This window comes from Gopherus flavomarginatus, chromosome 7 (genome assembly GCF_025201925.1).
Source record: "Gopherus flavomarginatus isolate rGopFla2 chromosome 7, rGopFla2.mat.asm, whole genome shotgun sequence".
Lineage (NCBI taxonomy): Eukaryota > Metazoa > Chordata > Testudines > Testudinidae > Gopherus > Gopherus flavomarginatus.
The window spans coordinates 114550734-114567220 of record NC_066623.1 but is presented as its reverse complement, the minus strand read 5'-3'; the positions used below and the strand labels follow the sequence as shown (position 1 = coordinate 114567220).

Below are 16487 nucleotides of genomic sequence, written 5' to 3'. Positions count from 1 at the left end.
AGAGCATGTCTGGAGCTTGAGGGCTGATCTCTGCCGCCATGTGCAGGTGGGAGCAGGGTGCCGTGTCCTTCAGCCAGTGTCTGTGGCCTTGTGATGGAGTAGGGGCTGTCTGTGTGGGGAATGGGAGAGCAGGGGAGGACTTTAGGGGATGGACGATACCGGAGCCTGTAACCTGAGCTAGGTAAGGGAGGGGAAAGGTCAACACCTTTGCCCGGGAAGGGGACAAAGGAAGGGAGTGGCAGGAGGGAAGCAGTTTTGAGTTTGGGCTTGGGGCTGTGTGGGCAGAATTCAGGGTATCCTAGCTAGGATCCAAGCACCCTGAAAGCCCAGAAGGACTCGATGGAGGGGTCTGCTGTAACCTGTGTTCCTGTTGTCCAATAAACCTTCTGTTTTACTGGCTGGCTACAAGTCACTGTGGGTCCCAGGAAGAGGGGTGCAGGGCCGGACTCCCCCACACTCCGTGACAGGCCTGAACACGGGTCATTCCAGGGCAAGGCAGGAGCTCACCTATGGCACAAACTGCACCTGTTTGAACATCAGTCTGTGGGTCAGTGACTAGCTTAGATCTAGGGTGTAGCTTATCAAGCGGAAGGTTAAGCAGTGAGTCAACCACAGTCTACAAGTACTTACGTGGAGAAAAGATTTCTGATAGCAGAAGCAGCAAAGAGTCCTGTGGCACGTTATAGACTAACAGACGTGTTTGACACACACATCCATCTGACAAAGTGGGTATTCACCCACGGAAGCTCATGCTCCAATACGTCTGTTAGTCTGTAAGGTGCCACAGGACTCTCTGCTGCTTTTACAGATCCAGACTAACACGGCTCCCCCTCTGATACCTGATAGCAGCGGGTTCTTTCATCTAGCAGAATGAGGGAGAGCATGATCCCATGGCTGGAAGCTGAAGCTAAACAAGTTCAGACTAGAAACAGGGCACAATTTTTTACCAGTGAGAGTCGTTAACCATCGGACCAACTTACCCAGGGGTGTGATAGATGCATCATCACGGACAGGCTTTAAATCAAGACTGGCTGCCGCTTCCTGAAAGCTCTGCTCCAGCCCAGACACCAGGCCTGGACTCTGTGCAGTAATCTCTGGGGCAGTTCTCCAGCCTGTGTTATGCAGGGGATCACACTAGAGAGCACAATGCTCCCTTCTGGCCTTGCCATCTGTGGAGCTGCGACTCTGGCTTCTTTCACCAGCGCTAGGAAATCCGACCGCTTTTGTTTTAAAAAGCAAAGTGCAGAGAAGTCTCCTTAAAGTGGGTAGAAGGATGAACTGGACAGTCTAAGAGGAGAGCTCTGCACAGGGACAGCCCTGCTCCCAGGAGAGCCCAGAGCCCATCTGTGGCAGGGCTGCGACCCTTGCTTTGCATCCTGGGTTTCTCCCAGGCTCAAGTCACACAGTGTCTCCAGCCACCCCAGCTTGTCTGCAGTAACAACGTGACACCCAGATGCTTTGCTCAGGGGAAGAGAGAGGGGCTTGGAGGGTGCCACCAAGTATGGGGGGGGCCATCGTTGCATGGCATGGAGTGGGGAACGGTGAGAGGGGTTTTAAGAGTCAGTCACTACCAGTGCCTGGGACCTCTTGTTCGTTGTCTTCTTCTAGGAGTTTGCTTCTGCTCTGTTCCCCTGCTCGCTCATTGTGTGTATGGCAACTGGGTACTGGAGGGGGATGCCGAAGTGGGGGGTAGATCCCAGAGAGGAGTGGGCAGACGAGATGGCTAGAAATCATGGACGGGTTCCAAAGAGGAGCTCCGTTTTCATCTCCAGCGAACTCTTCTCCCTCAGACTCGGAGCTTGGTCTCCTCTTGGACTGGAACTGAGCCAGAGAAGCTCTGGCCAGTCAAAGCTCCTTGACATGCATGATGGATCCTGCTCTGGCTCCTGGACAGGACGTGATGGAAAAGACACGTTGATGTGCTAGTGAAACATCCCTGGACATTCCTTGGGTAGCAGTGTAAGCTCAGAGCGCTCACCACCTTGTCCCTTCCAACACGCTCCCCGACTCCCTGGGTGTATAATTTGCCCATCCAAGGAGCTGTGTGTGTTTAATTTGGGGCTGATTGTTCTGAATTTTAATGTAGGTGCTGCTTCTCTTTCCTAGATTTTCTGGTGGACCTCACTCTGCATCTGCTACTCAATCTCCCTCTCTTCTAGTTGTGGGATCCCCCACCAACCCCCTCAATCCCGCCCCACATCCCTCCCGGCTGATCCAGCATTGAGCTACCCAGACACACGCTCTGCCAGTGCCCCTCAATCCCGACCTGCAGCCCCCCTCCTATTCCGGCCCTGGGATTCCTTAGAGCTGTAGCAATAATGCCTTTATCTTGTTACAGGGCTGTCATCTTTTTAAAGATCTTCCCCATATCCAGTACAGAGGAAGAATTATGCTCTTTTAATAGTACCCTGATTTTGTATGGCAATATCACAGGACCACTTTCCTGAAATGCAGCTACCTCTGGGGTGGAATTTGGAAGCTGTACCGTAACATTGGACGTGACAAAGAATATTGTTTCTCTTTAAACCTGTGGGGGAAATGTGGGTGGGGAGACAGTGATACGCTGAGTTGGAATTTAGCCAGGATGCTGGGGTTGCCAAGGATCTTTAGTGAGCACTGGCCATCAGGGATCTTTGTTTTGCATCTCAGTCAAAAGCCAGCACAGCACCCCTACCAGCGAGAAGCAAGAGTGCCCCCGTTCAATCTTCCACTCCCCTTCCTGCAACAGTGATCTCCCAGCTACGCCAGAAACAAGCCTCCCTCTGCTTCCCAAGGCCGCGAGCCTCACAAGTAAGCCCAGGGGTTTCTGAGCGCCGTGAAGGTGTCCCAGACGTTGTCTCTCTTCCAATCAATTTTCCTGATGATTTCTCTCTTGTTTTTTAATTGATGAGGGGCAGGTCTAAGGCTGGTTGCCAGTGGCACCAGCCAGAGCCTCTCTGGGGCCAGAGACCTCGTGCTCAGGCCATGGCGTGTAATGAACTCTCCAAGGACTCAGCTTGTGCTCTATATGAGCTGAAGAAGCGTCTGGCCCAGCTGTTAACTGTCCCATTTAACATCATAAATTATTAACCTAATTTTGAGGAGGGTCAGTGACGGCTGGTGCTGGTCTCGTCAGCCATTGTGCAGCCTCCGCCTCAGCCGCTCGGCACGGGTGGATTCCGCGGCACTGCCTCGGGGCTGGAGCAGCTCCAGTGGGGTCAGCGCAGCTGCTTGGTGGTCAAGGGGTGGCCTCTGGCCTGTTTTATGGGTGTCCTGAGCAGCTCGTGAGGTCACGGGAAGCTGATTATGTACCTGCCCTGTACATTTCTTCCCTTCCTCTCCCCCTTCTTTCTTTGATCATGAGCTCAAATTTGTTTTCAGTTTAAACAGTCGCCTTGCTAACCACGAGGGCAGGGGGCCTATCATAACCTAGTCCCAGATTTGGACCTTAGCGTCCAAAATATGGGGGTAGCATGAAACCCTCCAAGCTTAGTTACCAGCTTGGACCTGGTAAAGCTGCCACCACCCAAAAAATTAGAGTGTTTTGGGGCACTCTGGTCCCCCCCTAAACGTTCCCTGGGGACCCCAAGATCCAAATCCCTTGAGTCTCACAACAAAGGGAAATAAACCTTTTCCCTTCCCCCCTCCAGGTGTTCCTGGAGAGACACACAGAAGCAAGCTTCGTGAATCTAAACAGAGGGATTCCACCCTCCCCGTTTCCAGCCTTGGAAAACAAAAGTACCGAGAGCTAATCTCTCTTCCCCCCTCACCCAGAGGGTATGCAAAGTCAGGCTAGTAAATCTAACAGACACAGATTTCCCCCTGACTTCTTCCTCCCACCAATTCCCTGATGAGCACAGACTCAATTCCCTGGAGTTCCCCACTAAAGAAAAACTCCAACAGGTCTTAAAAAGAAAGCTTTATGTAAAAAGAAAGAAAAATACATAAAAATGGTCTCTCTGTATTAAGGTGACAAATACAGGGTTAATTGCTTAAAAGAAATATGAATAAACAGCCTTATTCAAAAAGAAAACAATTCAAAACATTCCAGCAACTATACCCATGTAAATACAAAAGAAAACAATAGAAACCTTACTGCCTTACTATATTTGTACTTACAACTTGGAAATAGAAGATTAGAAAGCAGGAAACAGAAATCCTCTCATAGCCGAGAGAGAGTCAGACAGAAGACCAGAACAAAGGACTCGGACACAAACTTCCCTCCACCCAGATTTGAAAAAGTCTTGTTTCCTGATTGGTCCTCTGGTCAGGTGTTTCAGATTACTTCTTTCCAGGTGAAAGAGACGTTAACCCTTAGCTATCTGTTTATGACAGGGCCAGGCACAGCCAGGATCTGTCCCTGGTGGCAGTGGTTCCCCAGTGGATACAGGAGCCCCATGGGCAGCCCTGGGGCTGGGGGAATGCAGCAGGTGCATCCCTTTCCAAATAAACCTCTGCACCAGGGCTCGCTGCAGCCACTCCCATCCCGAGCTGGCAGTGGATGCTCTTCCCACTTATCTCTCTGACACTGGCTGCTGCTCCCACCTGCCCCTCTCTCCCCAGTTACCTGTTCAGTGGGCTGCCCCTTTTTGCTGCTCTTTTCCAAATGGGGAAGAGCCTTTGACCCTTAGAAGTCTTGGCCATTAATATGATATATTGTTATACCCCAGTTAGTGGTGTGACAGCCCTGCTCCTACAGGATGGAATCCAGGCCACTCAGCTGTGTGTCATAGACCCTCCGATGCATAGAATTTATGGGGATTCTGCTTTAGCTCAAGTGGCAAGGGTTTGTGGGTTGAGAGCAGGACGGGCTGGGGCTGTTCCCGGTCTTTCTGAGTCAGGTGGCTTCTGTGAACGTTCAAGCAAAATGAAAACATTTAGTTTTGGTTAAAATTTTTCACAGATTTTTCAACAAATTGAAATGAAATGAAAAAGAACCATCTTGTGTGTTGCGTCCCCCGTCCCTCCACCCCGCTCACACACAGATTTTCTTCTTCCTTTCCAAAAGAGAAAAGGGAGGGGAAAGTGAAAAATTAAGCCAAAATAAGCATTTTGAATGGAAATTAAATGAAAATTTTTGATAAAGTTTGGTCAAAAAATAGAAATATCTCAGCAGAAGGTGATTGATTGATTTACCTGCGATGTCTGTTTCTGTCTAACAGCTATTTATCACTGAAAAAATATATAGACAAATCTGTTTTGACCAGCTGTGCTATCGAGTCCTGAATGGCCTTGGGGTGCTGCCTAGTGATAGCCCCGCTGTCTTGGCAGGCTGTGTCAGAGTGAGTGAATTCCTCTAGCCTCTTCCTGACAGGGCACATCTGCACACAACAGCTGGGAGCGCGTATCCCCACGCGGGCAGACAGACACGCTTGCCTGCAGCAAACAGCTGGATGACCCCCCCCCACCACTCCAAAGAGAAAGGGGTAATGAGAACTCAGTCCTTCCAAACCCCAGCCGATTCCAAGTGCCGAGGGCTCGATTCTGCCCTCTCTATCTCACCACGAGTGCTACCGTACTCCCACTGATTTGAACAAGACACTCACAAAGGAAGGTGAACGGAATCAGGCCTCGCCTGAAGAACTAAACCTACAGGATACAAATATAGGACCCAATCCTTTACTGAGGAGGTCCTCAAGCCCATGAAAGTCAGGGGGAGTTTTGGCTGAGTAAGGACCCCAGGGCTTGAGCCACTGGTAGCAAAATGACTGTCAGGAAAACTCCTCCATTCGCCGTGTGCCTAGAGACAGAGGAGGAGAGCAATGAGGAGAAGTGGCAGTGGATTTTGTTCTTCACACTCAGACACCGCACAGATCTGCTGCGTGCCCACCACACAGCACTCAGCCTACCCAGGTGTAAAATCCTCTGCCCAGCAATAAAACACTCACATCGAGTCTATATATTTTGTAATCCCTTTAAAGGTTTTTTTTTTCTTTAAACCCCTTGCCCCAGCTCCCTCCCACTCTCCCCCCAAAAATTATTATAAAGAATTATTGCCATTAGTATGTCTTTCCCAGTGAAAGGAGAAAATCGCCTCATTCATAATTTATACCCTCAATTACTATTAATAAAGAAATATTTCAGCAGAAAATCGCCTGGGAAAATTACACGTAACATTGCATTAACATTCTATGTGAACATTTTCATCACATTTGTTATAGAGTTAATAAGGGGGATATGCTCCCCTGACTTCTTCATGAAATTATGGGCTGCCTATGAGAGTTTAATCTTTTCGACTTTATATAATATATTCACTTTACTAATTGAGCTATCCAAGGAGCAGTTAGGGAGGTTCTTAAATGTGGAAGACAAAGTAATCAGGGCCATGACTTCCTGACTGGAGGATCCGCTTCCGGAGATGAGGAGCCACCCCTGTGAATTACACACACATGCTTTCCTCTTCTTCTTCAAGCTCAGATTCATCGCACCACCACAGCCATCACCATCATCACATGCTGATCTGCTGCCCTCTCTGTTGGGAGACGCTGGGGGGGAGCTGGACTAGGCAGGTGCTCTCCATTCTTCTGTTCCCCCTGATCAGTTATTGTTTGCGACTTTGGATGTCTTTGTCTGAGATCTAGGGCCGGCCATGCTCTGCAGTGTTGAAGAACTTCCAGCCAGCCCCGGATGCCAGAGTATCTGAAACGTGTGTTGGGTCAAAGGGAACAGGCAGAGGAGATAAGACTGGAGAGTGATAGCGCATTCACCCTCCTTGGGGAGGGTGTCTCTGAATGTGATTTGCCTCCACCTGGAACACTATGTTGACCCTCCTTCTGGGCGATCTCCTTGTCTCAAAGGAGCCGAGCCCCAGGACAGCTTAGGTGGGGAAGAAGCAGAAGGCTAAAGAAAGCTACTTGGGAATGAGATTGGTGCAGGAGAGGGGACTTTGGAAAGGCAGAATGAGAAAACATGGCTATCATGAAAACATTCATAATTACAGCTCGTTGGGCCTCGGATTCTGATTGCAAAAATTACTGTAATTTGTACTTAGAAGTTGTAACGAGAACAGCATCTCTCAAGAGTGTTTAAACAAAGGAATGTGTGTGAATAGAATCCATAAGGCACAGAGTGTGTATATAGACTGTGTGTATACACATCTCTGTGTAGCATATACGCACTTCCGAACCGTACGGTGTAATAATCTTTTCCCCTGCTCCAACCAGCAACCTCAAACAATGAACGTTGTCTCACCCTGCACTGCCGCCCTTTTACAAATGGGGAAATTGAGGCAGAGACTTCAGTAACTTGCCTAAGGTAAGATGGCCAGAGTAGAACACCGCCCCCGGTCTTCCAGTCCTCCCTTTCCATGAGACCCTCCTTCCTACATGCACACCATCCGTGTGTGATATCAAGCCAAGGGTCTGATCCAAAGCTCGTAGGAGTTGGTGGGAGGCTGTCCATGGACTATAACAGACCCCGGTTCCTGGCCCACACCGAGTGGAGGACGCCAGGTCCTACTGCGTCATCTGAACAGGAGGAGGGTTGTTGGCTGATCAGGCATAAGCCCATACAACCTGTGCGTGGGTGCAGAGGGTCCACCATCGCCGAGCAATGGCCAGCTGCCCCAGCTGAGAGAGAGCACAGGACCCAGCTCCTGCACTCGGAGCTGCTCCCTTCGGAGTGTCCTCAGAAGCTCTTGGATCCTTTTTGTAGCCACCAGGGGATGAGACGGGCAGAAGCCGGGAAGTGGCACCCAGCTGTTGCCAGCTGCAGCCTGGCACGGCATATGTTGAGATGCTGATTGCCAGCCGTGTGCGTGGGACCCATGTGAGAGCAGAACCTGCCCAGAGGTCCAGGCCAGGAGAATCCTGCCCTCCTGTTCGCTAGCATTGCAAAAGCGATTAAATGGTGCTGTGGATCACGTGGCAAAGGCCACTGCAGAGGGAACCAAAGAGAAGATTTTTTGCGTGTCAGAATTCGTTAGCTGGGATTCATGAAATAACGCCCGACCCTTCGGAAAGGCCTATCTGCGCAGGAGGGAGCCCAGGCGACGGCAGAATGGGCGGCCCTGCCTGTCCTGCCCTGTGGGGTGGCCACATGAGCTGCCAGCCAAGGGACCTAGCACCTGTCTTTGATCCCCTCCAGACAGCCCCAGGCTGGCTGCAACCGGCATGAGAGTGAGAAAGTGGGAACGGGCTAAGATCCTCTCGACCCACCCCTCCAAACCTGCCCCCGCCCGTCACTTTGATATGCTCAGGAAGAAATAAAGTGAGCAGGCGTTGCTGAGCTTGGCAGTTGAATCCCCTCCCATGTAACTTCTGTGCGTCAGGGCACGCAGGACCCAGTAAACATCCAGCAGCCTCTGGCAGAGCCCCCGCAGGGCAGCAACCCTCTTTCTTCTGGCTCCTTAGCTAGCTGCTTGTCTGCCCTCCCCACCCTCTTTGGTGGAGGAGCCGGAGGCAGGCAGGCAGTATCGGCCTCTGGGGAGCCCCTGGCCCCCTGGGGTTAGCATCTGGACGCTGACCCATCGCAGGGGAGATGGCTGCCGGAGAAAGGGCCCAATGGAGCCATAAAACTGGTGGCTACTCCTCCAGGACAGGGAGATCAAGGCTATGTGCTGGGATTTCCCTTCCCCCAGGGCGTGTCAGGGCCATGGGGACAGGTGCAGACTGTCTGGATCCTTAGCCCTTCACTGGCTCTGCGGTGCGTCCTAGGGGCCAGCGACTACGCGGTGCCTCTTGCTGACCATAGACCTCATGGCAGGGGATTCCCGGCAAACCAACGGTTTGCACCCACGTTTCTGCCCCACATGAGAGGAGCGGTCCCCAGCGAAGGGGGTCAGAGTGCGCACAGGCAAATCACCCGACAGCCACCACTCTCCGCAGGGTATTGAACGGGCCGTGGCAGCACCCCCAGTTGGGTGGCTCAGCCAGGCAAATGGTAAGGCTCATTTGTCAGAGCACCGCGTTGGCCAGGCAGAGGAGACCTTCCGGGGCAGTCCGCTTGCACCTTGTCACGTGCAGAGAACAGAATCTGATACTGAATGAAAAGGATAAAGACAGAAACATTAAGGCTGGAATGCTCCAGCGTCACTAAAGAACAGGACACCTGGGTCCCTTCCGCAGGTCAGGTTAGCTGCCGTTGCTTGCACGGTGTCTGCTGTTCACATAGCGAGCCAACCTCCCTGTGTCTTGGGCTCCCTTCGCAAACCCATCAGCATTCCATTTCGGCCTTGTCCCTCACCCCTCCTGGGACGTCAGAGACAGAGCGAGGGGTGAGCGGACTGCGTGTCTTGTAAATGCCTGTGGTTGGTTCTGGGGAGGATGGAAACAGGACATGGCTTGTAAACAGAGCTCCAGCTGGGATAAATGTAGCCTGTTGGGGTTGCAGACCCGGCGCGGCAGGACACGGTGTCAGGGCATTGTCGAGGGGAGAGGGGAGAAAGAAGCTGAGTAAACAAACACAGCTTGTCCCTGTTTCTTTTCTTTTTTCCATCCCAGTGTTGTTATTTCAGCCGGACAATTGCTCTGCAGATCTAGGGAACAAGCTGGCTCCCAGTGCCTGCCTTTCGTATTGTGTTTTCTCATGGGAATTTGTCCTTGCGTATGTGTGTGTGTGTATCTGTGTGTATGTGTATTGACAGAAAATAGTATATAAATATATTTATACTGAGGAGGAGTAGATTTACTTTCTTAAAACCCAGGTGAGTCAAAATATGTTGGATTTTGCTACTGTGGAAGATTCTGCTTTTCCTGAGCGCATGCAGCACACAATAATGCTCGTGTATGCACGTGCTTGTGCATACATGCATATAGGTTACAGTCGGTACATGTTTGTGCATGCGTGCAGACCTGCACACTGCATATGCATCTCTTAAGGACAGGGAAAGCTTATGGAGTTGGAACGCTTTGCAAGGCTTTCCAGCTTAGTTTGGGACACACAGAGAGGGGGAAGCGAGTTGCCTAAAGTCTGTGGCAGAACTAGGAAAAGAACCCAGGAATCCTGACACCCGCCCTGTGCTGTAACCACGAGATCATCCTCGGTCTCAAGAGTCAAATGCATTAAGCGTGTGGGTAAATGCTGCTTTGCGAGGACCCTGGTCTGCGCTGAAGGCTGTGTTAGAGGCATCCTAATTTTCATGTCTTAATTTTATTTTTCCCACATCTCTTCCTCTCGCTTTCTCTCTCTCTCACACACACAAACCTCTATTGGAAAAACGATTTTAATACCCATGGCACATTGTCCGGGTGTGATATAAAATCCAATGGCATGTGGCATTTGGAAAAGGTCACTTCTCCCATCAGGATTCATTATCCTGCTTCAGCCCAGGAAGCCACAGGGTTACCAGACCCCTTGCCCCCGCCCATGAGGCATTTGGAAAGCTGAGAGCGGAGATGGGGAGGCTTCATGAGTAGGGCTGGAAATTGAGCAGTGTCAGCGTGGTCCCTGCCGCTCCAAACGCACAGGCTGCCGCTTCTCCAGGTAACAGGGATCTCCCTCTGTCCGCACTAGTAGCAGGTCCTGTATCCTCTCCGTGGAGCAGCCACTAGAGGGTGCTGTCACGCACCTCGCTTATCATTTCCACGACAGTAGTGCCAGAGGCCTCAGGCGGGGATGGGAGGGTAACAGCTGGGCCGTGTTCCGATTGAAAGAGGGCAGGTGCTGGCCCCATCTCCCACTCCAGTTCAGCAGTCTCAGGGGAACATTGCCTCTCCATGTTGAGTTCACAGGAGGTCCGACTGCCCTCCGCTGGGTGACGTCAGCGCTATTTAGCTGTGCCTACAAAGCGGCGGATTGTCCTGGGGCCGGGTGGGAGTTCTATCCCCAGCCTGCGCCCGTCTCCTGAGCAGCTGTGCTGGGTCACTCTGTTGGCTTCAGAGAGGTCACTGCAAGCAGAAAACTGGCTCAGTGATGCCAGCAAAGTGAGATCACGCGTGTGTTTGGCCCCTGTGTTTTCCTCCTAGTTTGTCCATCCAGCAGCTCCCAAGAGACATCAGGTGTCTTCCATTCTTCAGCCCAGACCTGTGAAACGGCCATGCCGGCCCCTCCACGGCCTAGCTGATGAGAAGAGCTGTGAGAGCTCTCATCCCAGCCCTGCCGCTGGAGTCCCAGTGACCTTGGCCACATCACTTCACCTCCCTGCACCTTAGCTTCCTTCTCTGTACGTACGGCTCATGTCGGGAGCCTGGCAGTGTGAATGTCTGTGCATTATCCCCGGGGTGGGGGGCTGGGACGGAGCTTTGTCAGAGTCCTCTCTGCCCGTGTGCTTTGCAGTCTCTGTTCCTCGCCGCGCGGTGCCCTGCCTCTGCATGGACCCAGAATGAAAACGCACCTCTTCCCTGTTTCACTTGTTTTATTTTCCACTGCGCTGGTTTTGAAGTGTCCCTTGGGCTGATCCTCCGGGGAGCTCTGCTGCCCGGCGAGAGTGGAGAGGAGAAGCCTGGGCAAATTCAGGATGCCCAGCTCCTCCACGGTCACCCTCCTTCGCGTGGCTTGCATGGCAAACTCCTCTTAGCACTTGGGCCTGTCAGCTCGGGGGCACTCAGAGTCCTCTAGGCCTCATCCCTAGTCTGGGTGGGAGACCCTCGGTGCAGTGCTGAATGCACCAGGCTTTCACTTCTGCAGAGCTGTGGTTGAACTTCGTTGTGGTTACAGTGAGTTTGATGAGTCTCAACCCAGCTCCTCAGAGAGATTTGTCCACACAAGTGAGCATCCTGGGCAGCCGAGCGTGGCTGAGGGTGGGGGAAAGGTGCAGGTCGGGATTGAGGGGCACTGGCAAAGCGATGTAAGTGTGATGCTAAGGGCTGGGATAGCAGCAGGCTCTGGGTAAGGACTGAGAGCCATTATATACTATTTTCGGTGAGTTCCTTCTCTTCTGTTCCGGTTCCCATACGATGCCTATCCATGTGGGATCTGAGTGCCCACCCCTCCAGCTAGTCCCTGTGCTACCCTGCCCAGCCATGCCCAGGGAATCGCTGTGGGTCGCAGTCTGAAGCTGCCTTCAGGTCACACACATGGGGCAGCGAGGCAAATCAGCCCACTTTGTGAGGCCTTTGGAGATGGTGACTTCAGGCATCTGTTTGAGGCCTGGAGCGGGGGGTACATTTTCCTAGTGGGTCGTATCATCCAGAGCTGAGGTGGGGAATTTCTCTTATGTACTGCTGGGGATTTCCTCGCTGTTCCCATGTGTCCTCCTGACAGTTCACCTGGTGGGTGAGCCACAGGGGCTTGGCCTCAGGAGTCCTGGGTTCTCCTCCTGGCTCTGATACAAACTCCCTGGGTACGTGTGGGCCCTGCCCCTCCTTGGGCCTTGGTTTCCCCACCTGTAGATGGGTGAGTTGTGAGAAGGAATGTTTGTGCAGTGCATTGAAGATGCGGAGCCCCAGGCGATTACTGGAAGGGCAAAGTCTGATGGAGGAGTGTCTTCCTCGAGGTGGGGCAGAGGAGTGGCTGTTCCAGGGGAGCAGAGAATCTGATGGTTTTTGCGGAGGGGAGAGGAGTTTGATGCCTGCTGCAAGATGACTTAGTGTGCAAAGGGTGATGGTAAGTGAAGCCCCTTCCTGCCATATAAACACCAGTGAGTTATGGGTACCCCAGCCTCTAATTATGCAGTCAGCCCCAAATAGCTCTGTCTAACGAGGCTGACAGACTAATATCTCAAGAGCCCTTAATGCGTTATCATCTCTCGCTGTATGACCTCATATTTATAACTGCTCTGGTGGGAGGTTGAGAAACGTCCTTTTCTCCCCCCCCCCATAACCCCCCAAGAGCAGGGGCTCTTCAGCCTCATCTGTTCGGATCAGGAGGAGAGAGGAGAAATCTCCCCATCCATCACGAGTGGAGTTCACGCAATTAGATGATTAAAGACATTTTTTATAATATTTGGAAGAGGCTTTGAAACGTCTCTCAGAGAGCGTGATTAATGCCTGCTTAACCCTTCCTTGGCCTGGCTGGAGAGCCCACCTCGGAAGAGACCCAGAGCAGCAATGGGCCGCGTGCTGGGCAGCTGCACACAGCTCTGTTCCTCTTCGCTCCAGCTGGCAGTTGCACGGCCCCAGGCCCAGATCCCTGACAAGGTGTGATTCATGGGCCCAGGGCACCTGCAGGAAGCACAGGCCCCACGGCAGTTCCTAACCCAACTGGGACTTGGTGGTTTCTGAGGCTTCAACGGTTCAAGGGCTCAGGAAGTGAGCCCCCCAGGGCTATTACGCAACAGGCTTCGCACACAGGGTCACATGCATGCTGCACTCCTGCCACCATGCACGGTCATGCTTCCAGTTCCATGCCCCACACTCAAGCAGGGCCCAGCCCACCCAGGAATGGATGGAGATGAGGGGTCTGAGGGTCTGACCCCACTTAGCCCAACAGGGAGAGAGAGGTAACACCAACCAGCCTAACCCCACACTTCTGCTCTCCTCCAAATTTCGTTAGATCTGTCTCTCGCCCCCCATCTCTCTCCTAGCTCTGTGCCCACCCAGCTCTCTGATGACATTGCTAAGGAGACCTAATGCTGGGACATCTCTTTAATCTTGGAAGGATTCGCATAGATTTTTGCAGCCACAAATGCTGGCTGGGCACCTGTGAAAGTCAATGGGATTTGTGCATTGGGGAAATGTTTCGTTTCCCAGAAGTCCCATATGTGCAGTGGACATTGGCTCCCCGGCAGGCACAGTTAATAACTAGGGAACCCTTTCGCTCCTTTTCAAAATAGCTGATGTTAATTTTTAATTATTCCAAATGGGAGTGGCAGTTCCTCCTTGAACTTGGGAACTAAACTCTCCTCCTCCGGTCACAGTCGCAATATTTCATAATCTCAATTTCTTGTCAATTGATTGCCAGATAGAAGCGACAGCCAAAGAGGGCCACAAGCATCTGCGACCACCACCCACCGTATGGTTTTAACTCTGCCCCTCTGTAAGTTTTCATTATTTTATTCTTCTTCTTCTTGTTATTTAGACAAACTTGAAAAAAGTAAGAAAGAAAGAGACACTTCCTGGTTGTACTTCTGTTTATAACTAGCTTATAAGGGGTTAATAATGATTAATAGCCATTTTAATTAATGGTTAATCTGTCGTTAGAGAGTCCAAGAGGTCATAGGTTTGTTATAATCATAGCTTATCACTCACTATGGCAGCTTCTACTCCTATACTTATAGCCACATATCACACATGCTGCTCCTATCTGTAACACGCCTGTAATATCATCTATTCACCCTTTGTAAATGACTTTAAAGGGAACCATAATTAAAGCATGACCAAAATCCTAATATGTCTGGAGTCAAAGAACCCTACAAAATGACTGGGCAGGAGTTTATTAGTTTTAACATTGTCTTAGTTGCCTGGTAGACACGGGAAACAGAAAGAGACCAAACTAAAAATACATCTGAATAGTGTTCTCTGTTACCGTGTGCAAGGACAGACACAGAGGGGTTCATCGCAGCACTTCTATTCATTTTATTGTGTCCGAATCCTCTTAAATCTTGGGAATTCCTGTAGCATCTAACCACTCCTCCGCCATCAAGGAATGGAGTCTGACCCCCGGCCTCCAGCCATGGCGCCAGGCAGGAAGGCAGCCCCATTTCATGGGTGGACACGGTTTGCCCCAGGCCATCGTGGGATCTGCAGCAGAGCCAAGAACAGAGCCCAGCTCTCCTCTGACCCGAGCCAGTGCCAGGGCCATGAGCCACCCTTTGTGCCCGGAATGCTGGCGTCCTTGTTCTATTTCCCTTCTCTGCACTTTCCCTCTGGGAGCACGACCCGCGTCTGCTCCCCAGGGAATGCCACCTTCGTCGTCGCTTCTGTTCCCTCCAGTGATCACAAAGGGTTCCCCCAGATCCCCCCTTCCAGCTCCCTTGGGGTTCTCGCTCCTGGTGCAGTCCACAGGCCCCCGCCTCCCCCACCCTGAGGTGTCAGCCAGGAACCAGCAACAAGAGGGATCAGGCAGGAGAGATCAGGGTGGCTCTTAGCAGTCTGCAGGAGGGCAGACCCTGCTTCCAACCCCAGCAGCAAAACACCTGTCCTCTTCCTGGCTCTGTGACCCCACTGTTCCAATTGAAACCCTAAGAACATGGCCAGTGCTCAGCGTGACTCGACAATTCCCCCTGCTCACGGGGTTGTCTGTGGCCTTTTGAACTCACATGTCCTGAGTGGAGCTTTCACAGTGGGGAGCCTCAATGGGCCATTGGCTGGCTGGGGCAGTATCATTATCTCCATAGTCCTGATGGGAGAAACTGAGGCACAAAGAGGAGAAGTAAGGTGGCCAAGGCTGCACATCAGGACTAGCATCCAAAAGTTGTGGCTCCTGGCCCCACTTGCGATAATCACTAGACTGACGTTCTTCCTTGAGCTGGGGATGGAGCTCAGAAGTCCTAGCTCCCAGCCCTCTCCCCTGCTCTAATCACTGGAACCCACTCTCCTCCCAAGCTGAGAGTAGGAGCTCCCGGTTCCCTGCTCTAACCCACTCCATCAGGCTTCCTCTCCTTTGGGTGCCTTGTCCGAAGTGTGTTTCAATAAGCTCTGGAGATGCTGTGATGAATCCCAGAGACACTGGGATCCCACCCACCAGCTCAAGGTCTCTGGGGTCTCCGAGGGAGGAGACGAAGTTTAAACAGACTGACACAGAAACAGCTGAGCCCTTGCAGGCAGGAGTGAGCAGATTCTCCTTGCTAACAGCAGCCATTGCCAGGACGTAGCGGCAGCCAGAGGTGTAGCAGTGGCAAGTGGGCCTGTCGTGCCCTGTTTAGCCAGTCACACAGCCCCTGATGGGTCAGATAATGACCTCCCAACGCACCTCTGGGGAATGGATCAGTACTGTTATCTCCATTTTACAGATGGGGAAACTGAGGCACAGAGCGGGGCCGTGAGCTGCTCACATAAGTCCTGAGCTCTTTGCAGCCAGTGCTGTGTGCTAATCACTAGACAAGCGCTCTCCATCCTCAAGTAGCCACTGAGCAATGAACAGGAATGAAAGCTGTGCTGATCCTTCCACCAGGTGGGCTTTGGGTGCCGCCAGGGACATCTTAGCCTGCAACTCTCACTAATAAAAGCTGGGCTAATGCAGCACAGAGAACCCCATGCTGGGAGGCAGGGGTCTCTAGAGATGGCAGCAGTGGAGCCAGTGTTAGGTCTACTACGGCTATTCCTGTCTCTGCCACTGACTCCCTGTATGACCTTGAGCAAATCCCATCATCCCTCCGTGCCTCAGTTTCCCCCTCTGTGGAATGGAATCATCAGGTTCCCTAGAGCACTTGGAGCTCTGCACAAGGAAGGCCCTAGAGTAGGGCAGAGCATGGTGCTGAGCTGTTAATGTCTCCTCCCCAGGGCCAGGGAGTCTCTCGCCCCTTCTCTGGGCCCTGCTCAGGAAACCATCCTCTGGAACCTGACACCCTTCTCACCCTGGGAGCCTGAGCGGTCATCTTTATCATCCCTTCCCGTCTACGATGAGTGGGGTCGGCTGCCTACCACGGCGGGCACTTCCCCTGGTGAGCAAGGCCCAGCCACCTTCAGCTGGTTCCTTGTCTGAGGCAGGCCCGAGAGCAGCCTGGCCCTGAGAGGCTGCTGGGGGCTAGC

The 16487-nt window shown here is 52.2% G+C and overlaps 1 protein-coding gene across 3 annotated transcripts in view; it reads left to right on the top strand.

Moving 5' to 3' along the window:
* RNF220 (ring finger protein 220) overlaps positions 1-16487 on the top strand; it is a 331783-nt gene that overhangs the window by 121361 nt on the left and 193935 nt on the right. The window contains exon 3 of one of the 3 annotated variants that reach the window (XM_050961155.1): positions 13759-13833. The exons of the other annotated variants lie outside the window; for them this stretch is intronic. Coding sequence (XP_050817112.1) covers positions 13759-13833 — 75 coding nt within the window. The remainder of the gene's footprint in view (positions 1-13758; positions 13834-16487) is intronic. 3 annotated transcript variants of the gene reach the window in all.